Source organism: Scyliorhinus canicula, chromosome 4 (genome assembly GCF_902713615.1).
Source record: "Scyliorhinus canicula chromosome 4, sScyCan1.1, whole genome shotgun sequence".
NCBI lineage: Eukaryota > Metazoa > Chordata > Chondrichthyes > Carcharhiniformes > Scyliorhinidae > Scyliorhinus > Scyliorhinus canicula.
The window spans coordinates 99,507,610-99,523,942 of NC_052149.1; the positions used below are offsets into that span (position 1 = coordinate 99,507,610).

At 37.2% G+C, this 16,333-nt stretch overlaps 2 protein-coding genes across 3 annotated transcripts in view; one reads left to right on the top strand and one right to left on the bottom strand.

Moving 5' to 3' along the window:
• cdc73 (cell division cycle 73, Paf1/RNA polymerase II complex component, homolog (S. cerevisiae)) overlaps positions 1-16,333 on the bottom strand; it is a 435,381-nt gene that overhangs the window by 243,609 nt on the left and 175,439 nt on the right. The window lies entirely within an intron of this gene.
• On the top strand, positions 5,829-16,189 carry LOC119964836 (beta-1,3-galactosyltransferase 2-like). The gene is made up of 2 exons (XM_038794883.1): positions 5,829-6,410; positions 13,302-16,189. Exon 2 carries the CDS (start codon positions 13,644-13,646, stop codon positions 14,916-14,918), a length of 1,275 nt encoding a protein of 424 aa, XP_038650811.1. The 5' UTR covers positions 5,829-6,410; positions 13,302-13,643; the 3' UTR covers positions 14,919-16,189.

Sequence of the window (16,333 nt, forward strand, 5' to 3'; positions counted from 1 at the left end):
GAAGATATTTTACAGACCAACAAACTCTTAAAATAAACTTCTCATCCCCATTTGAAAGGGGAGACATCTTATTTTTAAACTGTGTCCTTGGTTCTAGTCTCCTCCACACCCTCCCCATATCTAGCACATCAAGTCACCTCAAGATTATATCTGTTAAAATAAGATGACCTCTCATTCTTCTAAACTCCAGTAGACTATAGGCACAACCTGTTCAACATTTCTTCATTAGATAAGCCCTTCATCCCAGAAATGAGTGACGTAAATCTCGCTGACGAAGGGAGGTCGAGGGGGTAAGACATAATGTTTGGAAATGGGGGCAAATCCCAGTAACATCTTGAAAAGAAAAACTGCCTCTGCAATTGTTTTCATATAAACTTGCATTATACGCAGCATTTAAAATAAACATTAATATTTAATAGAAGTATTTACACCCACAAATGCACAATGTAGAATACTATAGATTTTTCCCAAACTAACCCTATTTCAGACCTTCCCCTCTGTTCTTCCTCCCCCTCCTCACTCTTAACAGCATGAAACCCATCATATTTCTACCTTCAGTTCTGAGTCTTATTGAACTTGAATTGTTCCTTTCCTCACAGATGCTGCTAGACCTGCCAAATATTTCCAGCAATTCATTGTTATTTTATCCGGTATAGAATATGGAAGATTGTGAAATATATTGAAAATGTTTTCAGGAGTTGATGGAAAAAGTCAGAAATTTGTAAATGGACCCCATTTTCAAATATATTGTATTTGTGAAGTGATTTTCATTAAGTTATTTTTAGGACAAAGGTTAATACTGTAAACTCAGCCTTGTTAATCTGTGCAATTAAAAAAATAATAGACGAGAAGACATAATTGGTAGGTTTAATTAATGTTAAGTTTTTTTTAAGTTTGAGATGGCCTCACGGTAGCATGGTGGTTAGCATCAATGCTTCACAGCTCCAGGGTCCCAGGTTCGATTCCCGGCTGGGTCACTGTCTGTGTGGAGTCTGCATGTCCTCCCCGTGTGTGCGTGGGTTTCCTCCGGGTGCTCCGGTTTCCTCCCACAGTCCAAAGATGTGCGGGTTAGGTGGATTGGCCATGCTAAATTGCCCGTAGTGTAAGGTTAATGGGGGGATTGTTGGGTTACGGGTTACGTGGGTTTAAGTGGGGTGATCATTGTTCGGCACAACATCGAGGGCCGAAGGGCCTGTTCTGTGCTGTACTGTTCTATGTTCTATGTTCTATGGCAAGTTAATACAGCCAATGACTTACATTTAGGGAGACTTATTAATGTAATAATTTCTCAAGAAGCTTCACAGGAGTGTAAACCACTGTATGGTGTTGGTTAGAGTTTGGATGGTCTGAAGAGGTTTTTGTGGTCCTACAGAGGTTAACTAAGTCGTCATTGACACAGAACTATTTACAAACATACAGTAAAGGGTACAAGCTAGGAGCTGTCTCCATATTTGCTGGTACACATGGCTCTGTGCAACATGACTGACACTGGTCATGTGCTCTCTTCCATCACCATGTGGACTGTACTGTACACAGTTACACATTAACTTATGTTGCAGACCCTTATGCTACATTATCAAACAAAACTTTGCACTGAGCCAGAGGTTTTTGGAGTGAGAGCACATCGAGCCTCAAGGATGCCCAAAACGCCAGAAGCGGAGGAGTGGAAAGATATCGGAAGCTGATAGTGGCTGAGGACATGACAGAGAAAAAGAAACAAAGCTATGGAAGAATTTGAAAGCAAGGATGTAAATTTTAAAATTGAGGAATTGTTTAACTGGGAGTCAATAAAGATCAGCTGGCACATGAATAATAGGTATATGGGGCTTGCTGTGAGTTAGGCCATGAGTTTTGGGTGAGCTATTAAGCGATTAAACAATTTCACTCCGTCAATCCTTTTGGCAAGAGAGGCAGGCAGCAATTTATTGGTTTAGTTTGTTGTAGCATTAACTTTCTCAAAGGGTTTGTTTTTCGCCCCCACCAAATTATTGATTATATTTGAGATCCAGCTCTAAACATTATGTACATATGCAGGCCTTAAAGCCAGATTTACCGCCCAACTCCCCTCATGTGGTGGCGCGTTTAAGCAGGAATTGGATATATATTGGTCGACTGTATGCTTCAAATGAGCTTAATCTATAAACCAACTGAAGAGAATGATTTGGTCCCTTTCACTATGTGTCACTTCATTGTTCAGGTTCCCTGTAGTGTCAGCTGCGTAAACTTAATTGGAGCTATTGAAAAGTAGCAGGGGAAACTTGGAAATTAGTTTTTTCTCTTATCTAACGTGATGGAATTTTCACACTGATTTAGTTTCAAAGGCATTCTCATCTTTGAAGCCCAATTATTTCCATGTCTTGATACAGTGCCTTACATGTTCATTGGCTATTGTAGGATTCAATGCGCCTGGTTTGGCTGGAGCTCATTTTAATGCCTCATTGTATAAAATGGCTACATATCATCATCCTATAAATTGAGCACATTGAGTAAGTGCTGCTGATACCTGTCATTTGACAATGTCTTCATTTGATCAAAGATGACATGGCTGATCTTTCAGTTTTGTTTTGAGCTATTTTGCTACCTGCAACACTCTTGAGTCAGCTGACATGTTTATTAAAGATTATTCATTTCTTATGGAAGAATTTAAGTACTTTCCACAAGCTCCATATATGTGGGAAAGAAAACACAAGGGACTAAATGAAAAACAAAACAGTATCAATTGCATGCAGACATTATTTTAGTTTGGAATATTTCTAATTGCTGATTTAGTTTTTTTTTTAAATCAAAGGAAGAAAGGGTATGGAAATGTAATGTCCATGTTAGTATGTTCAAATCATAGATCAATGGACTTTAGGTACTAAGGGAATCAAGGGATAATAGTGCAGAAAGGTAACAGCTGAGGTAGAATTAAGATCAGCTATGAACTCGTTGATTCGGCTTGACAGATTGAGTGGTCTACTCCTCTTATTTATCCTGGTATGTTCTTGAGGAGCCATTAAGGCAGATGAGCAAAAGCAAAAGCTTGGTCAAAGACTTAGATTCTAAAGAGCATCCTCAAAGAGGAAATAGAGGTAGAGAGGCTGAAGGCACTCTAACAATGGTACAGCAATTAAAATTGTGATGCTTAAAGATCCCAGAATTAGAAGGGCACAAATCTTGAAAGGTTACAGAGGTCAGGGGGTGAGACAAAGGAAGGTTTTGGAAACAAGGAGGATAACTATAAAATCAAAGGACAAACAAAATGCTGCAAATTCTGGAAACTTGAAAGAATTGTTTTTATTCTTTCCTTGGGTGTGGGAATCACTGGCAAGGCCAGCATTTATTGTCCATCCCTAATTGCCCTCAATAAGGTACTAGTGAGCCACTTCTTGAACTGTTGCATGCCATGTGATATAGGTCCACCACAGTGTTAGATGGGGAGTGCTCGGATTCTGACCTAGTGACAGTGAATGAACAGCAATTTAGTTCCAAGTTAGGATGCTGTGTGGCTTGGAGGGGAACATGGAAGCGGTGGTGCTCCCATGCATCTGCTGCCCTTGTCCTTCTGAGGTGTTAAGAGTTCACTGATTTAGAAGATGCTGTTAAGAGATGCTGGATGCACTGATTAAAGGTCATTGACCTGAAACGTTAACTCTACCTCTCTCTCCCCACATACGCTATCTGACCTGCTGAGCATTTTCTGTTTTAGTTTAAAATCAAAAGCGTTGATTAACACTGAGCTAATATAGGTCAGTGAGCACAGGGATAATAGGTGAACAGGACTTGATGAGACACAGGCAGTGGAGTTCCTGACAACCTCAAGTTTAGAGGCTAAGATATGGTAGGCCAGCCAAAATTGCGTGGATATGTGGTTGTAAACTCAGTTTGGGATTAAATAGGATATTATATTGCCAACAACATACCGTTTTAAAATTAGGGGTCACCCTTCTAGGACAGAGATGAGGAGAATTGCTTTCTCAGAGGTTTGTGCGACTTTGGAGCTCTGCCTCAGATGGCAGAAGAGGTGTTGCTGAATAACTTTTACGGTGGAGGGAAACAGGGGTTCTTACTAGGCAAGAGAATCAAACGTTATTTGGAGGTAGATGGGGAATGTGGAACTCAACACAAACAGATCCCTCATGATTTTATTGAATGGATGAACAGGCTCAAGGGGCAAATGGTCTTCTTTTGCTCCTATTTTGTATGTTCATATAACTCCTACTGAAGTTGCAAGAACCTGGGCATCTGGTGAGAACAAGGTTAGTCTCATTTGCTGCCGCTATGACCAGATACATGAAACTTACTGAGAAGCTCGAGCAGATCAAATAATGGTCAACTTACTTAGTGAATAAACTGGGCGGATGATCACACTTTTTTTAATCCTGCAAACAATCTTGGAAACCTAAAATTATGTAACTGAGGCAGCACGGTGGCTCAGTGGGTTAGCCCTGTTGCCTCACGGCGCTGAGGTCCCAGGTTCGATCCCGGCTCTGGGTCACTGTCCGTGTGGAGTTTGCACATTCTCCCCGTGTTTGCGTGGGTTTCGCCCCCACAACCCAAAGATGTGCAGGGTAGGTGAATTGGCTACTCTAAATTGCCCCTTAATTGGAAAAAATGAATTGAGTACACTAAATTTTTTTTAAAAAAATTATGTAACTGAACTCACTTGAAGAGCCCATTTAGAAAAGAGCAATGGTGCATTTTAGGCACTGTAGATCAAGCTAAACACAGAGTGTTGTCAACTTTGGTTAAATGCATTCCTTATAAGTTTCATCACTGTCCCACCATCATTGGTCATCCAAAATTTCCATTCACACAGTGTCCATGCCAAATAGAAAGCAAACAGGCTCCAATTGCGGTGTCTTGACTGTCAAAACATTTTTATAACTAATCAACAAAGGACTTGAAATTTCTTTCAAAATGCCCTTACAACTTTCCTCCTGGGCTACCAAGGAAATTAAAATCCAATTTCTGTAAGCATCAGGGCACTCCTGACAACCTACGTTTTTTAAAAAAAGGTTTGTGTATACAATTTACAATTCAGAAACTCTCCAACTTCATTTAGGCTGTTTGGTTAAGTGACATACATCCAGATAAAGAAATAACAGCCAGGGTTCTTCCGGTGTACAGCCTGTCTCTAGATAAGTACTGACCTAAGTTTTCTACATTCCTCTCGTTCAGGGAATAACAAAGGGGGCAGTGAATATTTTTAATCTCAATGTATTTTATAGTGATATTGGCTGTAATTTAAAATGCTTACAAGACTTGCTTTTTCTCTCTCCTGTGAATCTAATTTGAATCAATACTAATACATGCAAACAATTTAAAAAAATAACCAACTGCTGCCTTTCAATAAAAGCAATATATTTTGAAATCTTTTACCTTTCGAAGGGGTTACCAAGAAAAGGAACTGGGGAGGGGTAAATTTTTCATTGAAATATTTACTGGACAAAACCAAGGGCCGGTGCAGACTCAATGGGCTGAATGGCCTGCTTCTGAACTGTAAATTATATGAAAAATGTGTACTTCTTTTAAAGTAAGCAGTACTTTTCAATCATCCAATTTGCATTTCATTCGGTATGCCAGAAGATAGGCAGGATAAAATCTCTCCTGAAGTATGCAAAAAGAAAAATGAGCACAAGCTATTTTTTTTCATTTTTGCCAAAAAGGCTGAAAAGGGACAGTTCTGCAACTAAAATACTTACTCCTCTTTTTAAGCTTGCTACCAGCATTTTATGTTTCAGATTCCACTGAAGCAAAACCCATTGACAAAATCACGTATTCCTTCATCTAACACCAGGAGTCCTGCAGCAGCACTGTTATCGAAGACAGGAAGGACATTAATACAGTAATGATCACGTGGGAGTCTCCTGTACACTGACGTTTCCTTCTGCTATCAGAGGACAGAGTCAGTCAAAAGCAGATCTTGTTCTTATTTTATGCAAAAGGAGTAAGCTTAACAGACCAGCCTACCCGGCATCAACACTGCTCATAGTCATGCCTCAGCTGCCTAGCAACCCAAAAGACTGGACGTAGCTCCCCTAATATGCCGTTCACAACTGAAGAATCAGTCCATGCACAGAGCAGCTGCCTTCTATTGCTGATGTCTATAAACACTGATCGACCAGAAATACAGCTGAGGATCACAGAACTGCATCATTTAACTAAAGAGCTGATACGCTGTTCTCCAATGTGGCTACCATGGTAAGCAAGCGTCTTCAAAAGTGAAAGAAGATCCTCAGTGATTTTATTGAGGCAATTCTCTGTAACGGACAGGCAGATGGGCAGACAAAAGTAAAAATTAAGCGTAGGCTGAATTACTCCAGATTTGCGCATGTTCAGCGGCAGCCTCTTGCTGGTATGATGGCTAACCAAAAACATGTTTCCAGCTGGCGTATGCATCGCTACCCATAAGGGGCCGGACAAAAAAGGTATGTTAAAGCTTACTTGTATTATTCTTATGCTTTAGAGTTGCATCGAGAACAAGAGACCAATTGTTCCTATACGTGTTTCAGCAGTGAAGCAGAGCAGACAGATTAAATTCACTGTTTATTATAGACTACCGTATAAAGAAAATGGATGACAACAGCTTCAAAAAACAATACAGATTTTTTGGTTTAAAGTATTGCCTAGAAATAATCTTAGTTATATATTTAACAGCAACTTCCAAAATATAAACAGCTTGAAAGCCCAGTTAAATGGTTTTAATCTGCCACATGCTGTGAGCACTGAGCTTTCAAAACAAAAGACGAAACAACAATAAGTCAAATTATATTTGTTGAACAGTACAAGTGAGGAGCACAATGCTGCTTTGTTATTTCATTGCTTAAGATGTCTAGGTACAATTGTTTTATTCGAGGCTTAATTATCACACCCTGTAAGGCCAAACTGCTTGAAGGTATCAAAGCTAAAAACATCCGACAAACATCGAACAATGATTTGTTTACGACATAAGCCCATTCTCCAAAGTAGAAAAACTTAGTCTAAATCCTTATATATCCCTGCGTCATCTGTGACAGTGCACAGTTTGTATCTATCACAGACTAGATAAATAGCTTATATTCCTCGTGATATTTCTCTTGATATCAAGAACAAACAACAAATGTTACGTGAGCAGCTTCATTTTAAACATGCCAGACTTGCAAACTGCTAAATCTTATTCAAAAAAATGTTGTACTGCAGTCAGCGTTTGGCTCAGACATCAATCAGCAGACTGCAATGAATCATTAAACAGTTTTAAATATAAAAGCAGTTGCTATGCCCGCAGCAGCGTTACTTTTTAATAACATCACGATACAAATGAATATGCCTCTAAGTAAAAGTGTAATGACATTTAATAACTAACTCCTGAGCTTTACTGACTTTATGTAGATTCATGGATGGTCACACAGTCTAAATTTTAATAAAAACGTGCATGCAACATTCTATATTAACATGCTGGAATCAATGGGATATTATAAAAATTAAATTGCAGCTTTGTAGGTGTTTTCTGAACTGAGATAAAACACTTTCAATAAACGTTACTGGGAGAGTTACAGTGAAATCGAGCTCATGTATGCTGAGCACTACCACCTAGTGACAAACAGTGCAATAGATTTTCAGTATGTAATACATTCTCAGTACATAAAAGTACTACAGTATTAAGTAGTAACTAATTAACCTACAACTAAACAAGACTAATTATTTGAAACTGCAATATTGCAGAGAAACACAATGAAGTGAATAGATTATGGTGTTGCAATAATTAGGGCCACTATAAGTAACATTTTTACCTCAAAAATGTCTACAGATTTTAAATCACTTGCACATTTTGGAATATTAAACAAAAAGTTAGTTCAATGTCCCAATGAACTTGAAAATTTGAATTTCTCCAGGGCAGAATCAGGAAACTATCCTCAAAATTGGAAATTAACCATTTATTATCTACTACATATTAAAGCAACCGCAATGTCTGACAGCCCTAATCATACAGTGCAAGCAAAAAGCTGTTCAGTTATAACAGTTGAGTCAGTATATCCCTTAAATAAAGGAGACATCAACATACATTACCCAGAAATCTCAAATTATTGGCAAAACAATAATTTTTTAATTAAAAGGTAACGTGTATATACTACTCTGTACGAAAAATATCCAATCTTTGTATGCTGAAGTGTCAAGAATCCAAATTTTAACCAACAAACCAATGTGACTGCAATCTATTGAATGCAATAGATCAGAAATGCAAAAAACCATTGAATTGATGGAACCAAAGAAACCAAGCATTACACACTGTTAAAACTTACACTTTACTACAGTAAATTAAATTCCAAATGCATCTGTTCAAGTTACAGTTTAAATTGGAATTAAAAATCCGAAAGCAAGCAATGCAAGTAAAAACATTACATCCTGCTGCAGAATGGAGATTTTCTCACAAGTACAACAAGGGTTCAATAATGTATTTGATTTGTTCTCATTGTCCTATGTTCTATGTCCTGTACCTGCTGTTCACGGAATCAGGATATTTGCCCTGCAGACAGCAAAAGGTAATTAAAGTTTTTTAAATTCAAAATCATTTGGGGCAACACGATTGCAGCGGTTAGCACTGCTGCCTCACAGCGCCAGGGACCAGGTTTCAATTGCGGCCTTGGGTGACTGTGTGGAATTTCCACTTCCTCCCCGTGCCTGTGTGGGTTTCCTCCGGTTGCTCAGGTCACCTCTCACAGTCCAAAGGTGTGTGGCAAGCTATCACAGTGGTTAGCACTGTTTTTCACAGCACCGGGGACCCGGGTTCGATTTCCGGCTTGGGTCACTGTGTGGAGTCTGTACATTCTCCCCGTGTCTGCATGGGCTTCCTCCAAAGATGTGGAGGTTAGGTGGATTGGTCACGCTAAATTTCCCTGTTGTGTCCAAACATTAGATGGTGTTGCTGGATTACGAGGATAGGGTGTGGACTTAGGCAGGGTGCCTCTTTCAGGGGCCAGTGTAGACTCGATGGGCCGAATGGTCTCCTTCTGCACTGCAAATTCTATGAAATTCAAGAGTCGCTGCAAAATCATGCAACTAAAATAGACATCCTATGGACCATAAATTCTGTAAATACTGAGTGTATTAAAATTGAGAGATTATCTTTGCAGGAATACTTAACACAGAATTTGTTCCAAGGGACTCGTTCTCAGTCATTTTCTTTTTTATTGCATGTCCAATAGCAAAAAAACACATTCCAACAATACAAAAAATGTTCTTGCATCACTACCTTCTTACCATTCAATACACTGCATATGCTGCAAGTGCACTTTCCTCTCCCTAACCTGTCTATCATGTTATGCATTTGTCTTTTTCTAAGAATATTCATTAAAATCACAACATACTAACAGATGTTAATCATCAAGCTTGATATATAATAGACATTTGTATTTTACATCTGTAAAGCAATCAAAAGACTTTGTGAAATAGACGACTATACTTGCATATTCTTGGTCAATGATATGAAAACAATTCTTTCATTGTCTGTACCTTGCAGCACACTCCCAGGTAAATTCCCAGGTAAACAGGGCAAACTCCCAGATAAACAATGTTATGGCAAACATTATAAACTGTTCAATAATTCACTAACAACTGCTGCATTAAAATCAAGAAGGCCAATGCTACTTCCAATAAATACTTTATCTCAGCAGTTAACTCTTTCAATTTTAAAGGGCTGCTACATCAACCCGCTTACTGGTGACAGAACATGTCAACTGAATTAAAGTGTTCTTAAGCCCTTAAGTGATTTCCTCGAACATACAATGTTTACCTTTCACTTGATAAGTTAATCTTTACATCATTTCTAGTTGTTCGTAGTTATTTTAGTTGACTGCAAAAGCAAGTGGTATTGATGCATCACATCAACTTCTGTTCCTGAAGGGTCAATACTTGTCAAATGGGATCTTTTAAAATTACACCAATATGGCCACCATCATCTGCCACTTCAGCACTTTAATCATTCTTTCTCAAACTCGCAGCTATGTATTTTCTCATGTGCCTGTCTCCCCACACAAGACTTCATCTATGGAATGCAACTGTTTCTTCCCAAGCTTAATAAATTACGGGAACAATTGGTAGAGGGTTGAACACAATAAGGAGCACGGGACTGGTTTAACATCCTAGGCACTATATCATCCCAAAAGACTGTACATATTTGCAAACACAAAATGGCACAGCTACTTAAGGAAGTATGAAAAATACTGGCATCAAGAACGTCAGTCGAGATCTCCAGCTGGTCAACAAACACTGGATTGACACAAGAACATTGGATGTGGACCAGGAGAAAATTCAGTGCTTTGTCTGCCTCATGCATCTCTAGACACAGGGACTACATCCAAGTAAATATCCACCTCCAACCACTCATGATACAGGCATGCTGCACCATCCATAACTGTTCAGAATGTAACAGAATCTACACTGACTTCAAAAAGGCCAAATCAACGATTATCTTTCAATCATTTCTTACAAATAAATTCTGAATGCAGCACCCTTGAAACAAAATGATTCCAGGTCACCCCCATTCCTCCCACTTTACTTATTACGATACTCATTCACAGCATGCCAGACATGAAAGCAACCCAACAGGAATAATCCATTAACTTGGCATTTCTTTAATTATGTCACTGTATTTTAAATAAGAGGAGATTAAAGTCATTAATCTAGGCACCGTTTTCTGTTGTGACTGGATATTTCAGATATTCTCTAAGTTTTCATTGAGTTTTGGTTTGTAACTGGAATGGTACTGGAGCCAGCCAGACTTCAACTGGCTAATTTTAAGAAACTTAAGGATTGTTTCATTATCCAGTTGCTGATATTCACTGCAACCATTTATTCGTTTGAAAGAGATTGCTAAAGACCTGATATCCGAAGGAAAATGTAATTATTTGTCACTGCTACCTAAAGTACAGTAGTAAAACTTCACAACATTGACGAGTTTTTTGTTCAATTGGAAGGTTTATAAAAAACGATTTTGACTATTGATTAATCAAAAGAAACCTGTGAGCACTCAGTCATTCTATACTGTTAAAAGCTGAAGTAAGCTAAGCTGAACTTAAACCATGGGGATCTGGGAATTTCCATGTAATTTCTGTCAGTTTGAATCAGAGGCATCGCAATTTAAAAGTATAAGGCTGTCAATAATTTTATACAGCAGCAAATGGCTGTCTTCAATCAGTGAAAAATATTACATTGAAACTCAACCTTAGGAATATTTTAACAACTGAATTGGAACTAAAAACTAATGTGTTTGATATTTCAAAAATAACAAAAGGAATTTATATTAAAAGCTATTTGGAGTCAGTGTTTTCCTTTCATTATATTACCACAAGTATATCTAATTTCTGCTCCCATTCAACTATAATTTATAGCCAATGCTGATCTCATAGTTTTGGATTGCAAAACTATTGAACAAATACTATTTACCAAAGGTGATCATGTATCATGATTTCTCTCATACTGTAGATCCATTTACATTAATATTGGAACCAAATATTTTTTGAATCACCTCATACAAATATAATTTAAGCACCTCAATCCCTTTTTCGCCATTTATGAAGATTAATTACTTTTTTTTTTTAAATCTTGCGCACTTAATGACTCTACTCCTCTTGCAACAACTTTCTGATCAATATTAAATGAATCAGCCAAATGATAATTCTACCAACTAAAATGTTACTGTACATATAACCAGCATTTAACAACACTGTCCATTGTTTCATAAGGCCTTAAAAACTTAATCTCAAATATCAGCTGCTAACCGAGCTTTATAAAATCTGTATTATAGGCAAATAGATAAATGCAACTTAAGACTGGACTTGCATGCTCTTGAACAAAATCTGTGTGTGTGGAATCTCTTACTAAAATTTCATAATAGCACAAAGAATGAGCCATATTTGTATCTTGACTCTTAAGTCATTTATCTAACTGCACAATCCTGATATGTATGAAGAATAAATGATTCTTGCTTGTTCTAACTCCGTTAAGCCATGTGTACTGAAAGGATAAGCAAGTTCGTGTTGATTAATATGGCCAGGGATTTAGTCTAAAATGAAATATTTAAATCAATTCATAACCATGTATGGAAATTGAACTGTTGAAACTATATCAACTGGAGCGAGTGTTTTAACACACAAAAGTTTATTCGGGAAGACATTAAAAATTGTCATCAATGATTGAAATTCACTGCTTGGTCTGTTCAATATTATCAAAATCATTGGTCTGCTTTGTAGGTGCCAACCTCCATCAGGCATCCAATTAAAGCTAAATTCTACAGATACTAGACATTTTTTTTTCCTGCAAGCACAAGAAAATGCTTCAATTTTATTTTTGTATGATTTGAGGCACAGCCATGTTTCATTTTATTTCATTGGAAGCAATACTGAATCTAGTTTTGTAGCATGATCAGAGCTGCCAACCTTACCCAACACAAATCAGTATTCCAAATACCAAAAATCAATATTTTGGCAGTAAAAGCCAGATTTTAATTTCTAAGGAAAATGCCTACCAATCTGAAGTATAGCTTTACACCTTTATTGCACAAATCTAAAACACAAATGGAAAACGCCAAACCAATGCTTGATACCTGATGAGGCAAGATGCACAGCATCATAAATATGAATCTAAAACTTAACACAACACAACAAAACTACTCTTTTCAACTTCAAAATTCTAACTACATGTTTAACGGTGAATGACAAGTAGAGATGCTTATCATGTGCTAATGTTCAAAGATTCTGAACTGAGACAACTAAAGAATGAAAATTAATGGCAGGTGCTTCTCTTCAATGACTTTAAGATACAATACAGGTTGACAGAAACAAGTTAAGCAATGTACGATAACTGACAATTCTTTTACAAATCACCCCTCCAGTTTGTCCTATTCGAGACTTGAATGTAATAGGGCCTCTGACTGATTAACTAATGTTGAAGGAGGAAATGCTTACTTCAGTACTACTATAAAGGTAAAAACATATACATTTTAAAAAGATTACAATAAGTAACATAGAAAGGAAGCAGTTTTGAATTTTACTAAAATAATCCACAACAGGAACTAAAACTTTCTCTGCATAGCAAAAAAGTGCAATTTTTCACTTTCATTAGATAAAATAGAAACTCTCAAGCCCGCAACAGTGTAGATGTGTAATAAAAAGTATTAGGTCCAAAAGCCCGTAACAGTGGATATTTGAACAGAAGGACTTTGATATTTAAAATATACACAAATGTAATGAGTAATTTCTACAGTGTCAATAATCTGAATTTAATGCAATTTGTATAAATTTGAATAATGTACTATAATTTATGATGACTAAATTATGTTGCAGTTTCCTTCTACGGAATATCAAGAAGAACAACTCCAGAAGTTTGGTATTAAGTGCCATCCACGTTTACTTTAATAAATATGCTGCTTCATTGGAACTTCTAAAATCAACAAATACTCCTACGTAAATATGGATTATTTACTTACTGATTGCACTTGAACGAGGTGATAAATGGGAAAAAATCAGCAATAGGCCCAATACTACTTCTGAAGAAACACGCCTAATAAAAATCAAGCTCCTAAAGCAATTTAATAAGGGATATAGCCTTAAAGGATTAGCTGTGTTGTCACAGCCAATGTGAGCACAAAAAAGGCATTAAGGCATTGCAAACAGCCCTGCTGCAACATGCTTCAGTGGAGAAGACGGTACTGCTGCCTAATGAAGATGACCTGGAATGTTAAACGTTTTCTGTTTCGTACTCATATTATTGCACTTATATGCCTTGTGTTTTTATTTGCAATGTTTCTGTTCATTAATCAGCATGACTGGGTAACTAGCAAAACCTGGTCAAGAGAAACTGGTTATTCTGTTTCTCATACAATGAGAGGATTCAGGTCACCAAAAAGTACTACCAATCAGAGCATAATGAGGAACATTTGGAAAGAGGCTGCTCAAGTATCCAAGATTCATACAGTGAATTCAAGCACCGCACTTTCTCCTCCAGATGTAACTGGATTAGGGGATGTATTGAATGCTAATGGAACCATGTACAGTGAAAAGAGAACAGGGTATATACCCCATCACCAATATAAATACATAATTAATGAACCAACTAAATGTGAAGGACAAAACCCATTCTTAATTATGTTGATTGCAGCCGAACCGGACCAAATTGAAGCTCGCCATGCCATTAGACAAACCTGGGGAAATGAAAGCATTGCCCCTGGATTACATATGGTACATCTCTTTCTCCTAGGTTTTAGAAAGGCTAGTGGAAACTTTCAGCAGATTTTACTAGAAGAAAGCAGACAGTATCATGATATTATTCAACAAGACTTTCTGGATACATATTATAATCTGACTATTAAAACTCTAATGGGAATGAACTGGGTCGCAACATACTGCCCGCATGCCTGGTATGTCATGAAGACTGACAGTGACATGTTTGTGAACACTGAGTATTTAATAAACAAACTGTTAAAGCCTGTGCATCCTCCACGTCACAACTATTTCACTGGATATCTGATGCGTGGTTATTCCCCGAACCGAAACAAGGATAGCAAATGGTATATGCCTCCAGAGCTCTACCCCAGTGAGCGCTATCCAGTTTTCTGTTCTGGCACCGGTTATGTTTTCTCTGGGGACTTAGCAGACAAGATTTTTAAAGTATCTTTGAGCATCCGACGTTTGCACTTGGAGGATGTCTATGTTGGAATCTGTCTTGCCAAACTGAGAATTGACCCAGTGCCACCACCCAATGAGTTCCTCTTCAATCACTGGCGAGTTTCTTATTCCAGCTGTAAATATAGCCATCTAATTACCTCCCATCAGTTCCAGCCCAGTGAATTAATCAAATACTGGAACCACTTGCAACAAAACAAGCACAATGCCTGCTCCAGCATGGCAAAAGAGAAAGGCTACAGAGGACATGGCAAGTATCGCGTAAAGAAAGTACACTGATGACAATTCTGAATTCAAGATACCTAATCTTCACTGTATTGTAAATGAATTACCCAAGCATGTATAAAGACTATGTATGAAGCCAATGCAACAATCCAGCGCTTACAAAACCATTACCAGGGTTTGCACTTTTTAAATGCTTAATTTAAAAGTTAACCTCTCAGAAAAAATTGTGAGCATATAATGGGCAGTGAATGTTGTGGTTTATCTGCTTTTGGAGTTCTTAGTTGACTGAATGTCTGTGTATACCAAACTTACATTTATTTTAGCAATTCATCTCAGTGAACTATTCTTACTGTTTAACTGCAGCAACAATACATAATCTTGAAATAGAATGTGGTTCCAAATTTTTGTTGCTAGCTGTACAAGTTAATCCGTGTCATGTTTTGTTCAATCTTGTTGATAGAAGTTATTTAAGGAGTGTCATTTCGGGTAAATTAGAATGATTTTATAAAAACTACATCGTTTGGAATAGACATTGAAAATTTCAAAGATCAGCACCTTTTATTAATTGCAGGCATGCAAAATTATTTCCCAAATTACAATATTTCAGTTAGAAAGGTAGGCTGTTCAAAGAATCAAAATAAAACTTCAGAATATTGCATTTGAAAGGTTGATTTGTGAATGGAATGTCAATTCTTTCCAGAATACATAAAGGGACACATTCAGGCCTGAACAGTGCAACATAGCTGGGGTATAATGATGTAATTTTTATCTAAATCTAAAATGTGAGTTCACCAACCTTTTTTGAGGGATTATTGACTTCAATTGAATGTTCCTCCACGCACCTATTCATATTTATGTTCACATTACTGACCATCTTTTTGTGGTACATTTTGCTTACAGGAAGAAGTGAAAAACTACTTTTAAAAACTTGTCTATTTATTGAAACATTTAATTTCCTCCACTTCTCTTGTGCACTCCCCCTCCCCAGTTAGGCAAAGATTTTGTGAAGGTGCCAATAAAGCTTTATTGCTGTAATTGTTAAATAATTCGGCTGTAACTTAACTGACAGCTGAAAGAGGGTACAAGTCTAAAATCTATTTTCCTTCCAATGTTCCTATCTTGCTATCAACCATGGTACTTAGTTTCTGTTTTTGTATTGAAAGTTCCATTGTGCAATATTGCTTTCTGCTGTAAATTCATCAAAATCAGTGTACAGCTCCAAAAAAGGAAAAGATAAATTTAAAGCTTGGAAACCCATTATTAAATCACGACTGATAACATGTGTTTGATGATAGTATTAAAGTAATTCTGGAATGCAACTGAAATGTTTTGTGTCATAAACTGAAGCGCATCATGCACATCTTGGATATTTATTTATACAATATGCAAACCTAATTTCTCATACTTGAAGCATAAATTGTTGGCTGTGTGATTGCCCTTATTCATTTCATATATTGACTACTTAGAAG

Excerpts from the sequence above, each read along its gene's own strand:
- LOC119964836 (XM_038794883.1), top strand. The coding sequence starts at position 13,644 with ATGCTTCAGTGGAGAAGACGGTACTGCTGCCTAATGAAGATGACCTGG.